Genomic DNA, 19,853 nt, shown 5'->3' with positions numbered 1-19,853 from the left:
GTAAAAAAATTAGTCATTCCCCCATAGGAAATGAATGGGAAATTGACAAAAACACAAAAATTCTCTACAAATCAGCCACGATGCACAAAAAAAGTGCTCAGCAATGAAGGGGTGAAGCTCTAAAACATCAAGAGTGAAAAACATAACATAATTAATAATTATAATTAATATATGTATATATAATTAATATAATAATTATTAAAATTATTAAAATAATAATTAATAAAATGTTATAAACCTTGGCAAAAAAGTATTATTTGAGAATTTCTAAAAAAATACATTCAATCCACATCTTAAAAGTAAGTAATTTGGTCCAAAAACAACTAGAATTCACAAACATCTCCATTTAGAGCTATACAGGCATCTAGTGGTAAACCCATGCAATATCATGTTTTATTTAATTTTATGATTAATAAATTGATGAATTTTTTTTGTTTTATTTTTTTTCTGAAAGCCTAGTCTCTATTTTACCCGAAAATACTGCATAGAATATATATATATATATATATATATATTTTTTTTTGTAAATCATTATTTTCAATGGCAAAAAATGGACTATAAATATTGCATAAATATTAATAAGTTCAATCAAATTGTCTCAAAATTCTAAATTAAAAAGAATAAATATTATAGAACAAAAATAAATTGCATTGGTTTTTACTGGGATGGAGGAAGTTTCATTTTTAGGTGTCCGGTCATTTATGACCGGGAAGGCCCCCAGTGTGACTGCTAAACGAAGACCATCAGAGGGTTAATATCCTCGTCGCCATTTGTGGTGTATCGTGTGGAAGACAATAAACAGACTGAGCAGAACTACCGTAACACGTCTTTACTCTGTTGTTTCAGTGAACAGACTCGCAACTACGGATTTCGCATTGGCTCAAATATTGTTTGCCAAACAATACTTAACACAACCACTGCCATTTCAATAATGACCCACAAAGTGGCAGCCTTAACCTGTGAATACACAAGTCTATTACAGTAAGTGCATTCAAGTACCACATAAATAAAGAGTATAAAGAATTCATACATATATATACAGATGGTTCTAAGAAACCTGAGACAGGAGTGACAGGATATGGGGTGGCAATTCCTGCTAAAGGAATAGGAATTAATAGAAGAACATCAGATTTTTTAGGAGTTTACACAGTGGAAATGTGGAAATGCAGTGTTAGTTGCGTTAAGGTGGGTGGAAAAAACAAGACAAGAAAAGGTGACGATATTATCCGATTCATCCTCAGTCCTAGTGAGTTTAAGGTCTTTTCACTCAAAAAGCCGTCATGTGTTATATGAAGTCCTTCAGTCAGTTACAAGGATAGCAAATCAAGGAGGACAGGTACAATTTATGTGGGTTCCAGCACATGTAGGGGTGAAAGGGAACGAGCAGGTGGATGCATTGGCAAAGAAGGCTTTAAAGAAGGGAAATATAGAAATGCAAATTAAAATAAGTAAAGCATCATCTGGGAAAAATAAAAAACTAACCAAAAGTGGCAAGAAAGGTGGGACAGAAAGGAGAAAGGAAGGCATTTATATCAAATTCAAAAGAGTGTAAAAATAACTAGGTTAGGTGGTGGGTACAGGAGAGAGGAAACTGTAATGACAAGGTTAAGGCTGGGGCACGGTGCTCTAAACACTGAAAACGATAGGAAAACACGAGACAGGCTTGTGTGAGTGGTGTCAAGAAGAGGAGTCAGTGGAGCACATAATTATTAGATGTAGGAGGTATGAGGAACAGAGAGTGATAATGAGGAATAATTTGAGGGAATTAGGGGTGCAGGATTTAACATTAAAAGGAGTGTTGAGCATAGGTGACAGAGCACAGGTTAGAATATTGTTAACTTTCTTAAGGGAAACAGGTTGCTTTAATAGGTTATGAGGATAAACAGGGATATGGGAAAGTGTGTTGGGTAATGAATGATTGTGTCTATGTGTTATAAGGTTTTTTTTTATTTATTTTTTTTTTTTTATGTGGAAACTAGAGTGCAAGCCTATTGTCTGATTCACACTCCGGAGCGGAAGGTGGCGGTAATGCACCAAAAGCTGGTTGCCAACCGCCGTTAAAAACAAAGAAGAAGAAGAGTTTCAGCGTCGAGACTTCTGAGGTGAGGAGAGCAGTTCACGGTATTTCTCATATTTACTCAATCAGCACACACTTTATACAGTTTGATTAAGCGACAGGCTCATTTCTGTAGTGTTTTCATCGATCACAGCGATACTTGTGCGTCTTTTCTGGCGTCTTCCTTCTGAAATAAACATTTAGTGCAGCAGCAGCGAGCATGAGGAGAATATGCTGAGTTCATTCAGACCTGAGCGAGTTTGTGGTCGTTTGTGTGATTGTCTCGATGTTTGGAGTGAGAACTGTTAGTTCTTAACCCTAGAACAGGGTTCGTACGTTTTGAAAAAAACCTGGAAAAGTTATGGAATTTGAAAAATGCAAATTCCAGGCCTGGAAAGGTTTTGAAAAAACAAAAAGACCCAGAAAGTTTTGTAAAAGTCATGGCATTTTTTTTTTAACACAGCATAATATGTGATTAATACAAAAACTGTTTAATAAAAATATATTTCGCGTTGTCTTAACGTCCTTATATTCGGGCGGCATAACGTTCCGTTCACTTCCGAATCCGATTCACTCACTTGTTGCGATGTTGCCTGAGGCGAAGTCGGTGCTGACAGAAATTTAATTGAAATGCCAGGAAAGTGGCACTAGCATGCTAAAGTTTTGCAAGTCGAGAATGTAGCGGAAAGAGGATTGCAGCTCCGGCCGCATGTGAAACGATACGCAGTAGCCTATAACGTTATCTCCTGCACGCGAGAGGAGAGAAGAAAACGAGTAAATGTCAGTTCAATTGTAAGTTCATTCTTTATGTGCATAGGAGTGTGCGATATTGTCTATGAACTATGATGATATTGTAGCCTAATCATTGTTTTAACTATGTACGAGGCACTGCGAGCTGACATATCGCGTTTGTCTCTCATGCTTGCTTTCACTGCGTGATGTGTCAGTGCAGTTATAGATGTCCCCAAATGAGTTTTTGTCTTATATTTATATCATAATATGTTGTCATATTAGAATATCACATGAGCAAGAGTGCCGTTTTCCTTTGCATATAATTGCATATGTGCTATTTATTTTATGCAACAGGTAAATTAACAGTAAAGTTAAAGGCAGAGTAGGTAGGATTTAAAAAAAAAAAAAAACATTCAAAATTTGTTTAAACTGTCTTTATATACCAATACATAATTAAAATGTAAGTACTCTGAAAAAGAAAATATAAAAATCGAGTAACTGTAGACCTTTTAATCTGCAATAAACACAGCTCATTATTTCTGTTCACTCCCACCCCCTCCCTTCTGAGCTCCTTCCAAAGCCACGCCCCCAAAACACATGAACGCGCGACGCCAAACGCTCAGGCTCAGCTGGAAGACGCATTTATTACCTGAGACGAGTGGAGAGGAGTGCAGTACATACAGTGACATCATGTCAGAATCACATGTAATAAAATACCTAACTTTATCACTATGAAAATAAACAAATAAGATTTCTTTTAGTACTCACTATCAAGCTAGCATATCGATAATGGTAAAGTTTCATTCGGTAACGAGCTATATTTATAAGGCAAAACTAAAAACAGGTTGCATTGATACACGTTTTTCCATTACCATCAGTTACACTGTGATGAAGGTGAATTTCGTGTAAGATTCATACCATATACGGTGTTTTGCATGTAAGAGTTTGCATGATGAAAACATTGTTGACTCTAATGAAGACTAACGTACACTCCGAGTCCGGAGACAAGTACCGCATCGTCGGTTCGAGGACAGGTCCGGGGTTGAGGGCGAAGCAGAGGAGGTCGTTCAAGAGTGCGGGCAGGGTCCGAGGAAGTAGTTTTTGCCTTGTTTGCCTTCGCTGACTGCATATGCAGGTGCTTTGAGCTGAATATTTCCGGGAACGGTGACATGTGATGAGTGCACGCAGGGCAGCGCGCGCAGTGGGGCTCGGGCACGAGACATGAAGGCATCTGATTGGTTCTTTACATTCGCACCGAATGGCAGTGATTGGTCAGAGTTTTTACTGTCCTGCAGCTGCTACAGAGGTCTGATTTTTTTTTCATTCCTTTTTCTGAACACATAATGTATTGACTACTATCAGGATGGAAGGACCATTTCACCCAGTATAAAAAAAAAAGTGTTTCTGAACAGGATTACCTACCCTACCTTTAACATTGTGAGTTACTTTTTGGACACAATATTGTCAATTTTCACTTTATATCGCCGACGAGAATTTCATAATGAAGCCGTAGTCCAACAGACATCGATGATTATTTTTTTTATTATTATTTAATGAAATCCGCGTTTTGAACGAATCATTTTAATGATTCCGTTTGAACGAATCGGTTGAAATTACTTCAACAACTCGCTTATTAAGACAGTGACTTGCCGCCACCTACTGGTGGTTTTAGTTTCATATTTAAAGTAAAACTTCTTTTAATTAAAACGTTAAAATTATAAATCATTTCATTTAAATATTGAATAGCTTTATTTATGCAATTGTAAATGCAGTGTAAATATAGTAGGCTAATGCCAGTTTTGATGCCGCTTCTGTGTCAGCTCTAATGTCGACTGACATTTTCAGGAATACATGAAAATGTGCCGAAAAGTCATGGAAAAGTATTGGTTAAAATGTGTATGAACCCTGTGTTACTGAATGTCGAGTCAAAAGTAAAAGTTTGAGATCTCCCCTCTGAGTTTGAGAGGGGAATTGACGCTGCTGCCGTTTTATTTAATCTTTAACTAATAACTATGAACCGATAAGAATAAACCTCGAAATGCAATGTAAGTCGCTTTGGATAAAAAGTGTCTGCCAAATTCATAAATATAAATGTAATCAAATGTGTTACTTCACATTGTTAAAATAAACAGGAATAGATACTGCTGCTAAATACTAAACATTGAGTTTTTTAGGATCATTGTCAGATTTAATCTATTAACATCAGTGCAATGAATGTTACTAGAAAATTAAAATGTATTTTAGATTATGCTGCTGTAGTTTAGGGGTTAAGGTGGTTAATTAAGATGAATGCCATTAGTGTTAGTTTTTGTATTTTGTATGTTTTATTCATGTCATGTTGTGAGAAGCAACACTATTATCTTTCAGTAGATCAGTTCAGATATTTTATCATGTTTATCAAATAATGTGTTTCTAACAGCAAACACTCAGAATAAAGTGAGATGATCTGCTGATGACCCTGAATGGCTTGTTGAATGAGTGTTGATAAGCTGAGGCTCATCAATATTAACAGATCTGCTGAAAACACTCTTTATTTCATGACAATAGTTCCTGTTTTCACCTCATTTATTATGCTGATGTCTTCAGATCTCCTGTAAATTGACACTTAAAGCTCATTTCATTGGTGTCAGCAGACTGAGGGGATTTGTCGCTTACAAATATACGTTTATTTCTGTCTTTATGCTTTCAAATGTTTTTTTTTTCTTTTCTGACCATTGATAATATTTGGAAGAAATTACATTACGATGTTTATTTATTTTTATTTATTTTTCTAGATATCTGCCTATATTGTAATGGAAAAAGCAGGATTGTGTTCTGGTTAGCCATAGTTATAAATTTGCATCAGTTACTTAACTTTAAACAGACAGACTTAAATGCTTAGATGTGTAGTATAAAAACAAATTCAGGAACTTATATTATTATTTTTTTTGTCAGATCAGCTCCCCCAACAGCAATTCTCCTATAAATGCTGTAAATTCCCATCAGCTACAAGTGAAGATGAGCATCAGAGCATCAGGAAGAGCTGAAATCTGCAAAGACTGAGTTTATTAAAGAGGACAGAGAGAACATGAGTGATCCAGAACCCTGCAGAATGAAACACACTGAAGATCCTGAAGAACAAAGAGGTTGGTGTTTATTCTTCATTCATTCATGATGCTGAAGAACATTCATGTTAGAAACATTCAAGCACTTCATCACATTTAGATGAACAGTTACAAATGGGTTCAAATGTTTTTTTTTTTTTTTCAACAAATGGTCAGTAAAGGCAGGTTTGAGAAACTTAAGCAAAACCAGATTTGTAGTTAATAATAACATTGTATTTGATTTGTCATAAATTACAGAAGTTCCCTTTCGAATGGGAACTCGCATGCATCCTCTAGTGCAGTGGTTCTCAAACTTTTTACACACAAGTACCACCTCAAATTTTTACCACAGAAAATAGTACCACCATAATAACCAATATGAAAATACACTAGTGTAGTAGGCCTAACTATTCAGCTACAGTTATGCACAGCTCAAAAATCAGGCAGCATTATTTCTAATAAGAATATTTATTATTGCCAGCCACTTAAAGGGTTAGTTCACCCAAAAATGAAAATTCTGTCAGTAATTACTCACCCTCATGTTGTTCCAACCCTGTAAGACCTTCGTTCATCTTCGGAACACAAATTAAGATATTTTTGATGAAATCTGAGCGCTAGATCACTCCTCCATAGGCTTCTAAGTAGGGTTGCAAAATTCTGGGAATTTTCAAAGAGATGGAAACTTTCCATGGGAAATAATGGGAATTTAAGGGAATTAACAGGAATTTATGGAAATAAACTGGGAATTTTCAAAGTTGAAGGTTGGCTCTTCATAGAGAACTTAAATATAGTTGAGGAAAGTATATTTTAGCATAATCTTGACTAAAAACAAACAGATGCCATTCAAATACACTTGAATATCCATGCCATTCCTCAATCACATGCACATAGCACACTGCTTACTGCATGGCTATTGAGACCACACCCCCTACTGGCACTGTGCATGCCTCCATCACATGTACAGAAGCCCAAAGCACAAGACTATTGAAGGCACACATGTGAGCCTGTGGACTAAACAAAGTGAAGTAAGTTTTGATGATATTATGGGGAAATATATTTATTAAATGTTTAAATTGCAAATATCACATACAAATGTATTCATCTAGTAGATGGCAAGCTGATAAGTTAGATGCAAATAAGCTAGCATAACTTTATTTACCCATTTTCTATCTTGTCTTTAATAGAACATTTTGCATAGAACATAGAATTTTTTTTAACAGATAATCACTATAAAATGGACCTATATAAATTACTCCTGGTGTGGGAAATTAAGTTAATTAAAATTAAACTAAAAGAAAGCTTATATTGTATATTCTGACTAGTTTACTTTTTTTTTTTTTTTTTTTTTTTTATAAAACACCATATATTACTTTTACCCAAAATGAATAATAACAAGTTAAAATTTTCCACCCCTTTGCAACCCTACTTCTAAGGGATTGAAACTTGCTGGCCCAGAAAATGTATTAAGGAGATCGTTAATATAGTCCAAGTGACTACAGTGGCTCAATCTTAAGTTTATCAAGCGACGAGAATACTTTTTGTATTTTGTTTTTTACAATCTGTAAAAAGCGCTATATAAATGAAGGTGACTTGACTTGGCGATGCGACACGTGACATACAACAGCGCTGAATGACTGATGATCTGCTTTTATTTCCTTTTTTATTCAAAATATTCACAAATGTGTTAGCTATGGCATGAAATATCTGATATTCCGATTGCCAAAAATGTGCAAGTGTTTTGTTGTTTAAACACCTTTATAACGATCGCGTTAGTTGAGCTAGGCCTATATGCGCCGCTATGTTAGTTTGTTACCCTGGAAATCCAGAGTTCTCGCGAGAGCACACGTTGAATTTGCTCAGCGAGTTGCTCTGGCATCGAGTAATGATGCTCATTAACTAACCCTTGTAGCCGAGCTGCACCAATCACATCGGTGTATCTGATATAGGCGGGCCAGAGGCGGGCTAAACAGATGACGACAGTGCTGCTGTGTCGTAACGTTGAAGTCATTAGTAAACATTGCAAGATGTGTGGATGAACACAGTTATTTGAAACGTCTTTGGTCGCTACAATGAACGGGTTAGACTTAGCTTTTTATCTAAAAGAGGAACAGAAGATGGCGCTCGAATCGTTCCTTGGCAAGAACAAGAAGGATGTTTTTGCTGTTTTGCCGACCGGATACGGCAAGAGCCTAATGGAATGGCTATCCGCTGGTAGCTAAGCGTATGGGGCTTTGGATACGTCACCCTTTGTTGTGATTGGTCGTAGTGTTATCCAATTGCGTGCAGTGAGATTTTAAAATGAGTGAGTTGGGCGATTTCATTACTCGATGCCAGACCATTAATCTTTCGCATTTAGGTCTGGATTTCCAGGCTATTAGTTTGTGCCACTGTTCAGAGACTCGGATCTGTTGGATATACAACACATCCACTTCTCTCAAAATACATGAAAGTAAGTGGCCGGTGAACTAGGAGAAGAATATAGTTACTAACCCTAACTTACTTACACAATGTGTATCTGATATGAATAAAACATGTCGTCTTAATTATAATAGAAAGGATTATTTTTCCTGCTTCCATAGACAACAGTGTAACAGACGCAATTGGCCCCTTTACGAGCCTTTAAATGAAAGCGTTGCTAGGCCTTCTCCTGCTATAAAGAGTCGTCCGCTGGGATAAGCTGTCTTTAATACTGAGCATAGTTCATTTATTTCAATAATTCAACTTAAAAAACTAATATATTAGACTCATTACATGCAAAGTGAGATATTTCAAGCCTTTATTTGTTGTAATTTTGATGATTATGGCTTAGCCTACAGCTTATGAAAACCCCAAATTCAAAATTAGAATATTGTAAAAAGGTTTCATAAGCTGTAAGCCATAATCATCCAAATTATAACAAATAAAGGCTTGAAATATCTCACTGTGCATGCTGCATCGTCTTTTTTATAGATAAATTCAGCATATAACAAATAATAATACACCAATATGTAAAAATATGCAATCTACTCCACTTGGCTGCAATGAGGTGGTCTACTTTTAATTTAACCCTCTGGGGTCTGAGCTGTTTTCTGAGCCCTGGAGGTGTTCTGACATGCTCTGACATTTGAGCTTATTTCTGTTACTTTTGACATTTTCATGGCTAAAGTCTGATTACACTGTATTCAGCACAAACTCTGCTACAATAATATCAGCAGCATGTATGTAAAAGTTTGTAGTTTTGAGATAATGACATTTATGCGTGGTTTGTGAAAATACAAAAAAAAGTTGCCCATGAAACCCCTACTGATTATTTCTTCACAAGACTTTTGAAAATTGTATCACGTAGCCTAGGATATTTGCTCCAAAACTATGTGAAAATCATCCTGACTGCTCATTCAGAGAAGACAATATATTGATAAAAAATGTGACAGACATGTTTTGTGTGAGAAAGCTTTATGCGGGAGGTCATTAATATGTATGTCTTTCACACCTGAGAAAGACAAAGACCCTCCCCTAATGGCTCTATTATGAGCTATCAGGCACTGTCATTCTGAGCAACCTTGCACAAAGAATGAGGAGATTTAAAAAAGAATGGCTGTTTGATTGTTTGGATTTATTTACAACATGACATAATCCAAAAATACACATCACATGACAAAAGAGCACATTGAAAACAATGATCCAAAGACAGAGACCTTTGTGCCATTCCTAAAAACATTGTACATACCTTTCATTTCCAAGGTGTTTGATTTTCACTTTACCATGTTCATGTTCCAGAGACTCATGTGAATGTTGAAGTCAGCAGGACTCAGTGGCATCTGGTCCCTGAAAGAAAAAAAAAGTGAACATACTGGTATCAAGAGAAACTATAAGCCACGATTTTGGGAATACATTTTAGATTTTTCTGGTTAAAATTGCTTTTTAAAATTCACAGAATACACACACACACACACACAAATGTTTCCAACAATATATAATATAATGAACACCAGGTTTGTTGTGCCTTGTAAGCATAGTAGGCTATGCACAGTGCTGCATAACATTATAATAACAATAACCTATAGCAGCATATACATCTTCCAACAGATTTCAATAACAACTACGCTAGAGAAAAATATATTGATTATCATATGTTACTTCAAATGTTTCCATTCGTTATGATGATATGAAATGAGATAATAATAAAAACATAAAGCCTAATGTTTGGTGCGTTTTGCTTTTCAAACACGATCGCGCTCCAAAATATGAAACATTCAAACGCACAGCACAGCGCGCTCCAAAATATGAAACATTATAATTACCATATTATACATATCTACGTTTGAGCAGATACCCACAAACACAGTATTTAACAGTAAACACAGGTCTAAATATTATAATATTCACCATATATCTAACAACAGTTCGACTGCAATGTGAAGTTTATGCAACAATAACAAACTAATGTAAGAATTTCTTACCTTACATCTTTCTTGTCTTTAAATCGCGTTCTTCTTCTTCTGATGTAAATCCAATGTAAGCTCACGGCGCGTCTTTCAAACTCGACGAAAAGCAGAGACTTGTGAAGTTTTTTGGTGTTTTGTTTTTGAGGTAACGAGCGCGTTCGCGTTCCATGTGGAGATTTGCATGTCAATCTCTTTTGCGCGGTCATATTAAATATAATGAGCAAGCGTTTGAGATACTGGACATCTTGTTGGTTTTATACAAATTACTTAAACAGAGAATATTTGTTTTCAGTTTGAATCCGATCATTTAAAAGTGCACACTTAAATGTTTATAAAGATAAATGGCTCATAAATGTGTGAATAGTATTCGTTGAGTTTTGTTTCAGTTTATAGATGTGCTCAAAAAAAGTTCACCGCGACGGAGAGGCAGAAAGCACACCCTGTTTATTTTCTACAATGTTTTATACAATGTACAATGTTCACATAGTTTATTGTGCTACAATGTGAAGAAAATCCAGCAAAACGCGGGGGCGCGTTTGTCAACCCCAGAGGGTTAACTGATGCATCAATCTTGGCCACAAGTCTTCAGTCGATACAAATGCAGGTGTTAAAAACATGAAAGTGAGTGGTATTTACACCCACTCGAGCGATTTGTTTGCTAAACTAAAGAAGCCACTGAGCATCGTCGAGAGGTTAAAAGGAATCGGATTAAACTGGCCAATAGCGTGCCAGGTGGATGAGCCAGTTTGTGATTGGTCCCCGCAGATTTGTAACTGAATCAGGATAGAAGAATGTACAGGTTTCCAGCCTGAGCATTCTGGGCCAAATCAAATCGCCGGCTGGGTTTACCCAGTCTACCTCTTAGCGGTGAAAGGCAGCAAAGTATTATTCTGGTTGAGTATCAACTGTATATTTAAAAATAGTCAATCTACTCCACTTGACTGCAAGTCTTCACTTAATACAAAAGCAGGTGTCCTACATTCACATGCGTATAAATAGAAGTCAAAGGAAGACTAAAGTCTAGTGTGACCAGCCTTTAATATATTAAGAAGTTTAGTCAAATAAATGAAATGGCAATCTAAAAGTTCGTGCAATAATTATGGCAGTATTCTCTATTCTTTAATGTTAATATTACATCAGGTAATTGTGTCATTGTTCAAATAAAATTGTAGTTCTCACTACAGAAACATGGGATATGTGCCTGTAATGTTCAATAACTAATAATAATAACAATTATTCGTTTTATTTAATGGCGCCTTTCATAACACCCAATGTCACCTCACAAGCAATATACAGGTCACTGCATAAGACAATACACACAGGTTGCATACAGATAAAGTGCATTAAAAATTCAATACAACGTTATAAAAAAAGCTTGTATAAAAAGATATGTCTTGAGACACATTTTAAAAGTCAACAAGCAATCGGTATTGCGAACATCATGGGGAAGAGAGTTCCATAGGTGGACGGCAGCCATAACTAAAAGATCTGGCACCTCATGGTAGTTAGTCGAATCCGAGGTACCACAAGAGAAATTGAAGATGAAGATCTGAGAGCACGTGAAGGAGTGTAAACATGGAGAAGTTGTGTAAGGTATTGGGGTGCAAGATTATGAAGTGCCTTATAAGTAAGAAGCAAGATCTTGAATTCAACTCTATACTTTACTGGAAGCCAGTGCAATTGCTGAAGAACTGGAGAAATGTGCTCAGAATAAGGTGTTCTAGATAGACACGAGCTGCAGAATTCTGAACCAACTGAAGCAATTTGGAGGGAACACCTGTGAGAAGAGCATTACAGTAGTCTATACGTGAAGTGACTAGTGCGTGAATGAGAACTGCAGTATTATTATTTGAAACAAAGGGACGGAAACGGTTAATAATACGCAAGTGGAAGTATGCAATCCGTGTGATATTATTAATTTTAGCTTCAAAGAATAGTGTGCTATCCATGATGACACCCAAACTTTTAACCTGTGAAGGACATATTGCAGTTTTGTCAATGTACAAAGAAAGACAATCAGATTTCAAAAAAAAAAAAAACAGATCTAGTGCAAACAAGCAAAGCCTCAGTTGTGTTGCCATTTACCTTCAAGAAGTTAGCGGAAAGCCAATCTTTAATTTCAGCTAAACAGCTGGACAGAGATGGTGGTGGAAAAGAACCAGTGGGTTTAGCAGACAGGTAAAGTTGGGTGTCATCCGCATAACAGTGGGAATTAATACCATATTTCCTCAAAATATAACCAAGAGGGAGCATATAAATAATGAAAAGAAGCGGGCCCAAGACAGAACCCTGGGGAACACCAGTGGTGACTGTAGATGTTCTTGATCGAAAACCTTTTAATTGAATACGCTGACTGCGTCCAGATAGATATGACTTAAACCAAAACAGAGCAGTGCCAGTAATGCCAATAGAAGCTAACCTGTCAAGAAGTATCTTATGTGAGACAGTATCAAGAGCAGCGCTCAAGTCTAGAAGGACAAGTATGGATAAAAGCCCAGAGTCAGCTGCCAACAGTAAATCATTGGTTATTCTGACAAGAACAGTCTCAGTGCTATGGTGGGGACGAAAGCCAGATTGAAATTGTTCATACAAGGTATTATTGGAAAGATGTTCATGAATTTGAATTTCAATACACTTTTCCACTACCTAAGAGATAAATGGTCAATTTGAAATTGGACGAAAATTATAAAAATTAAATGGATCACCCCCTGGTTTATTAAGTATGGGAGTAATAATAGGAGATTTAAGATATGGAGATACAGAACCAGAAACAAGTGAAGCATGAACAATTTTAGTAACTGGAAGATTTACCGAAAATTACTTTTTTATTTTTTATTTATTGTTATTATTATTATTATTATTTTTTATTTTTTTTTCAGGCCTATTGGAAGTGAAGGAGGAGAGAGAAGAACTGAGTGAAGTGAAGGTGGAGAGTGAAGAAGTGAGTGAAGTGAAGGAGGAGACTGAAGAACTGAGTGAAGTGAAGGAGGAGATTGAAGAACTGAGTGAAGTGAAGGAGGAGAGGGAAGAACTGAGTGAAGTGGAGGAGGAACATGTTAAACCTGGAGAAAAACCTTTGAGTCGCTCAAAGACTAAAAAGACATTACACTTTTTAAAGAAAAGAGACAAGAAATCTACAACCTGCACTCATTGTGGAAAGAGATTAGTAAATAAACAAAGTCTTAAGAATCACATGAGAATCCACACCGGAGAGAAGCCGTTCACATGTGATCAGTGCGGGAAGAGCTTTGCATACAAACAAAGTCTTGAGCTTCACAGGAGTGTTCATACTGGAGAGAAGCCAAATGCATGCGATCAATGTGGGAAGAGTTTTGTACGACCATCTCTACTTAAGAAACACATGAGAGTTCACACTGGAGAGAAGCCGTTCACATGTGATCATTGCAGAGCGAGTTTCTCTATTAAAAGTCACCTGAATCTACACATGATGATCCACACTGGAGAAAAACCTTACAAGTGTTCATACTGTGACAGGAGATTCATTCGATCATCATCTCTGAAAACACATGAGAGGATCCACACTGGAGAAAAACCTTTCAAGTGTTCACACTGTGACAAGAGATTCAGACACTCATCATCTCTGAAAAAACATGAGATGATCCACACTGGAGAGAAGCCGCACATGTGTGATCAGTGTGGAAAGAGTTTCTCTATTAAAGCTCAACTAAAGCTACACATGAGGATCCACACTGGAGAAAAACCTTGCAAGTGTTCACACTGTGACAAGAGATTCAATCATCCAGCAAGTCTGATAACACATGAAAAGACACATACTGGAGAGAAACCTTACAAGTGTTCACACTGTGACAAGAGATTCAGACACTCATCATCTCTGAAAAAACATGAGAGGATCCACACTGGAGAGAAGCCGCACACATGTTTTCAGTGTGGAAACAGTTTCTCTATTAAAGCTCAACTAAAGCTACACATGAGGATCCACACTGGAGAAAAACCTTACAAGTGTTCACACTGTGACAAGATATTCAGTCAGCCAACAAATCTGAAAACACATGAGAGGATCCACACTGGAGAGAAACCTTACAATTGTTCACACTGTGACAAGAGATTCAGTCAGTTAGCACATCTGAAAAAACATGAGTGGATCCACACTGGAGAGAAGCCGCACACATGTGATCAGTGTGGAAAGAGTTTCTCTATTAAAGCTCAACTAAAGCTACACATAAGGATCCACACTGGAGAAAAACCTTACAATTGTTCACACTGTGACAAGAGATTCAGTCGATCATCAGATCTGAAAACACATGAGAGGAACCACACTGGAGAGAAGCCGCACATGTGTAATCAGTGTGGAAAGAGTTTCACTTTTAAAAGTCACCTGAAGCTACACATGAAGATCCACACTGGAGAAAAACCTTACAAGTGTTCACACTGTGACAAGAGATTCAGTCGATCATCAGATCTGAAAAAACATGAGAGGATCCACAACAGAGAGAAGCCGCACAAATGTCATCATTGCAGGACGAGTTTCTCTTTTAAAAGTCACCTGAAGCTACACATGAAGATCCACACTGGAGAAAAACCTTACAAGTGTTCACACTGTGACAAGAGATTCAGTCGATCATCAGATCTGAAAAAACATGAGAGGATCCACAACAGAGAGAAGCCGCAAACGTGTGATCATTGCAGGACGAGTTTCTCTTTTAAAAGTCACCTAGAGCTACACATGAAGATCCATGCAGTGGAGAAGCCACATCACAGCGGTCTGAAATTGTGGTAAGTAGTTAATATTTATGTGCAGTGTGGTGACCATCTTTCCGTCTATGAAATACAGTTGATGCGTGTCCCATAAACTTTATTTATTTTGAAAACAATCGTAAATTTGGAAAACAAGTCCGATTAGAGACCGATCTAATCAACTCCACAGTCTCCAAACTGTGTCCCTTTCCCCAATTGACCACACCCTCATCTGACTACTGTCTAAAACACACTGACATCATAGGTTCAGACCACCTCATTACATCATTAGAGGAAAACAGAAACTTAAATAAATGTATATAAATTCATACACATACAGTGAGGAAAATAAGTATTTGAACACCCTGCTATTTTGCAAGTTCTCCCACTTAGAAATCATGGAGGGGTCTGAAATTGTCATGGTAGGTGCATGTCCACTGTGAGAGACATAATCTAAAAAAAAAAATCCAGAAATCACAATGTATGATTTTTTAACTATTTATTTGTATGATACAGTTGCAAATAAGTATTTGACCACCTGAGAGAATCAATGTTAATATTTGGTACAGTAGCCTTTGTTTGCAATTACAGAGGTCAAACGTTTCCTGTAGTTTTTCACCAGGTTTGCACACACTGCAGGAGGGATTTTGGCCCACTCCTCCACACAGATCTTCTCTAGATCAGTCAGGTTTCTGGGCTGTCGCTGAGAAACACGGAGTTTGAGCTCCCTCCAAAGATTCTCTATTGGGTTTAGGTCTGGAGACTGGCTAGGCCACGCCAGAACCTTGATATGCTTCTTACAGAGCCACTCCTTGGTTATCCTGGCTGTGTGCTTCGGGTCATTGTCATGTTGGAAGACCCAGCCTCGACCCATCTTCAATGCTCTAACTGAGGGAAGGAGGTTGTTCCCCAAAATCACGCAATACATGGCCCTGGTCATCCTCTCCTTAATACAGTGCAGTCGCCCTGTCCCATGTGCAGAAAAACACCCCCAAAGCATGATGCTACCACCCCCATGCTTCACAGTAGGGATGGTGTTCTTGGGATGGTACTCATCATTCTTCTTCCTCCAAACACGTTTAGTGGAATTATGACCAAAAAGTTCTATTTTGGTCTCATCTGACCACATGACTTTCTCCCATGACTCCTCTGGATCATCCAAATGGTCGTTGGCAAACTTAAGACGGGCCTTGACATGTGCTGGTTTAAGCAGGGGAACCTTCCGTGCCATGCATGATTTCAAACCATGACGTCTTAGTGTATTACCAACAGTAACCTTGGAAACGGTGGTCCCAGCTCTTTTCAGGTCATTGACCAGCTCCTCCCGTGTAGTTCTGGGCTGATTTCTCACCTTTCTTAGGATCATTGAGACCCCACGAGGTGAGATCTTGCATGGAGCCCCAGTCCGAAGGAGATTGACAGTCATGTTTAGCTTCTTCCATTTTCTAATGATTGCTCCAACAGTGGACCTTTTTTCACCAAGCTGCTTGGCAATTTCCCCGTAGCCCTTTCCAGCCTTGTGGAGGTGTACAATTTTGTCTCTAGTGTCTTTGGACAGCTCTTTGGTCTTGGCCATGTTAGTAGTTGGATTCTTACTGATTGTATGGGGTGGACAGGTGTCTTTATGCAGCTAACGACCTCAAACAGGTGCATCTAATTTAGGATAATAAATGGAGTGGAGGTGGACATTTTAAAGGCAGACTAACAGGTCTTTGAGGGTCAGAATTCTAGCTGATAGACAGGTGTTCAAATACTTATTTGCAGCTGTATCATACAAATAAATAGTTAAAAAATCATATATTGTGATTTCTGGATTATTGTTTTTAGATTATGTCTCTCACAGTGGACATGCACCTACGATGACAATTTCAGACCCCTCCATGATTTCCAAGTGGGAGAACTTGCAAAATAGCAGGGTGTTCAAATACTTATTTTCCTCACTGTATACCATTTTTCATGTTTCATCAACCAATTGCCTGGATTTAATAAATAAGAAGTAAATATAGTAGAAAATAGATAATCACCACACAGAGGCGCCAGCGCGTGAACTGGAGCTCGTCTCATAAATGAACCAAAACTCAGCGTATAAGGGAGCCTGCTTGCCTCACAGATCTGAGAAATATATAGAAAGCTTGAAATGTCTACTTTTAAACAGAACAATTCAAAACGAAAGAAAACAGACTGTTCTCTGCTTATGTAATCCGTATGAAATGTGCATTTTTCTCTGGTGCGTTCACTACTGCGTAGATTGTGAGTCAGCATCGTCAACTTCATCTTTGCAGCCGACACTGACACAGAAAACACTTGTTTATTATTAAACAATTTAAATGTCTCCTTGCTATACCTGACATATTCGTAGTCATTGCTTTTGCCGGTTCTTTGTGACAGCTTTTAGGTGCTTTATTGGCAGCGCCACCCTTACATGTTACTTGAATGCGTCAGCACTGAAAACATGGAGATTTTTTTTTCTTTTCTTTTTGGGGGCATTTTGTTTGTGTTCAGGCTTTCTCGGTTGTCTTTAGGTTAATGTTTCAGTTAATAGTTTTTCAGTTAATTTTTTTCAGGGTTATAGGCTACAGAAGCAGCATGTACTCTCGCGGCTGTAGACGGTAATGTTTTCTCTTGGTTCATGTCAGTCAGTATGAATTAATTTTGATATTGAAAATATACTACTTTACCATCTACGGTGTAGAACCCAAAATATTTTCAGACACTAGTTGGGGTCGTAATTGTCCGCTCAGGCTGGCCGTTCTGTGTGTTATCTTCCATTTTCAAAACAGGGTGGCTTTTGGCTATTATTCGCTTGATTTGGTCATGGGCCTACGCTACAATACGTTTAGAGCGCCCGCTACTGGATGAGATGGCAAACAATAAAATAAAAAACAAACGGTTTAATCATAGACTGTAAAAAATGCGCTACACATGGCACTTTAAAAACTGTATAGTTTATTTATAGTTCAATTACGGATATTTCATGTCATGTTCGAATGCATATTCGAATATCGAATAAAAAGTGACAGCCCTATATGACACCAACATTTTTAGAAAATTCATAATCCTCTATTCCAACGTGATACCACAGCTAAAACTACCGGCTTAACTTGTATAAATTTAATAGCCTACATTTTAAAAGACAAGTAAACCGTCAGTATTAAAATAAGAACATAATCAAATTACAAGCAAAAGCACAAATAAATGCAATACAATAAAGATACAAATCAAATAAATAGTGTTCTTTGGGCAGTTTTCAGGTTCTTAGTTTTCAGGTACCGGAATGTAATAAAGTAGGCTAATCTAATAAATAATACTGCATAATTTTCACATCCTTTTTAATGTTTTTTATGCCCTTTGTTCTTGTTGTTTGATTAACATTACTAAAAGCAGACAGTAGCAGGATAATTAGGATGCTGCCACTTTAAGACCGAATGCATGCGTGGATCACGCGTGCATGCGTGTTTGCGTTCACTTAAGACATAACCGACTATGCTTACTAAGACTCTTGCCAAGACGGTTCTGACATTTTAAATGTGAATTTGTCCATTCAACCACATGAAGGCATGAAAGAGAGCTCAACTTTGCGAGTTGTCTTAGAGACGCTGCTTTTAGGTCACACGCTTTGGATGTTCAACTTCCCACACAGCATGTAGTAACAAATTCCCTTTTGTATGTTCCAGCGCTTTAATGTTTACATTGGAAAGGCTGAATCTGTTGTGACAGGGTATCCGCGGGGTCTTGAAAAGTATTAAAAGGTAATAAATCATTTTTGGGAAAATTAAGACCCTTAAAAAGTATTAAGTCTTATCACGGCTTTATAAAGTCTTACATTTTGTTAAATTAGATGTCCAACAGTTTGAATCCCAAAAACATCGTAAAAGTGTGTGAATTTAGTCATTTTTTTTTTAAAACGAACAGGTACATAAAAAACTAGGCTATTGTGGGTGCGTTCGTAAATTGCCTCCGGGATGCACCAGAGCGGGCCGGCGGGCGGAAGTTCAAAAGCACAATCAATGTACGCTCTGGCGGTCCCAGTGTGTATTAAGTATTACGTAGTGCGTATAGTCTTTATCACAAACTAAAACTGTTAAGTTAAAAGTATCACTGATGTAAATGGTTACAGCTTGAAGTGGCGGTGAGGTATTAAAAAATATTGAGAAGGTCTTGAAAAAGTCTTGTAAAAGTATTAAAATTAACTTTAAGATTCCTGCATATACCGTGTGTGATGATGCAGCACTGACACATCAACTGTAAGAGCATTGTTCACGTTCATTTTGTCACAACATTGCACTTCAAAAAATTCTTACTGGCAACTGACACGGTTTCATTTACTCCGATTTTTACTTGCATGTGGAGCTTGGCGGGTGTTCATTTTAGGCCCTGGGTGCTAGTCATTATAATGAGAAAGTTATTCTCATTATTATGGGTCCCCCTCCCCAGCTCAAGGTGGAGCTTGACCTATTAAAATGTGCCGGAGTGCAGCAGTGAAACTCTTGTTGACAGCCTAATTCACCTCAGCCGAGGGGAAAACCAGTCAATTCCCAGTGTGGCTTCAGGGGCCCCAAATATTCCAAGCCTCAGCAGACTGAGCCACAACCTAAGTCACCTCAGCCAAGGGGAAAACCAGTCAGGTCCCAGTGTGGCTTCAGGGGCCCCAAATATTCCAAGTCTCAGCAGACTGAGCCACAACCCAAGTCACCTCAGCTGAGGGGAAAACCTTTCTTCCCAGTGCCTGCAGCTAGACGCCAGCCAGAAAACCTCAGGGAGGGAAGAAACCGCAGGCAACCTAATTTGTCTTTATTTTCAGGATAAAAGAGCAACAGTTTTCTCCCCCTCCAAACAAATGAG

General features: G+C 37.7%; 1 protein-coding gene across 3 annotated transcripts in view; it reads left to right on the top strand.

The window, feature by feature from the left end:
* Positions 1-19,853, top strand: part of LOC311302609 (uncharacterized protein) — a 495,915-nt gene that overhangs the window by 432,167 nt on the left and 43,895 nt on the right. The window contains exons 1-2 of one of the 3 annotated variants that reach the window (XM_084428590.1): positions 1,481-2,121; positions 5,723-5,913. In XM_084428590.1, the coding sequence (XP_084284716.1) occupies positions 5,856-5,913 (58 nt within the window). In that variant the 5' untranslated portion in view covers positions 1,481-2,121; positions 5,723-5,855. Of the gene's footprint in view, positions 1-1,480; positions 2,122-5,440; positions 5,914-19,853 lie in introns of those variants that run through there. The other 2 variants (XM_084428591.1, XR_014629620.1) reach the window with 2 other exon arrangements.

Source organism: Rutilus rutilus (assembly GCF_951802725.1).
Source record: "Rutilus rutilus genome assembly, chromosome: 1".
Taxonomy (NCBI): domain Eukaryota; kingdom Metazoa; phylum Chordata; class Actinopteri; order Cypriniformes; family Leuciscidae; genus Rutilus; species Rutilus rutilus.
This window is presented reverse-complemented; position numbering and strand designations above follow the sequence as displayed.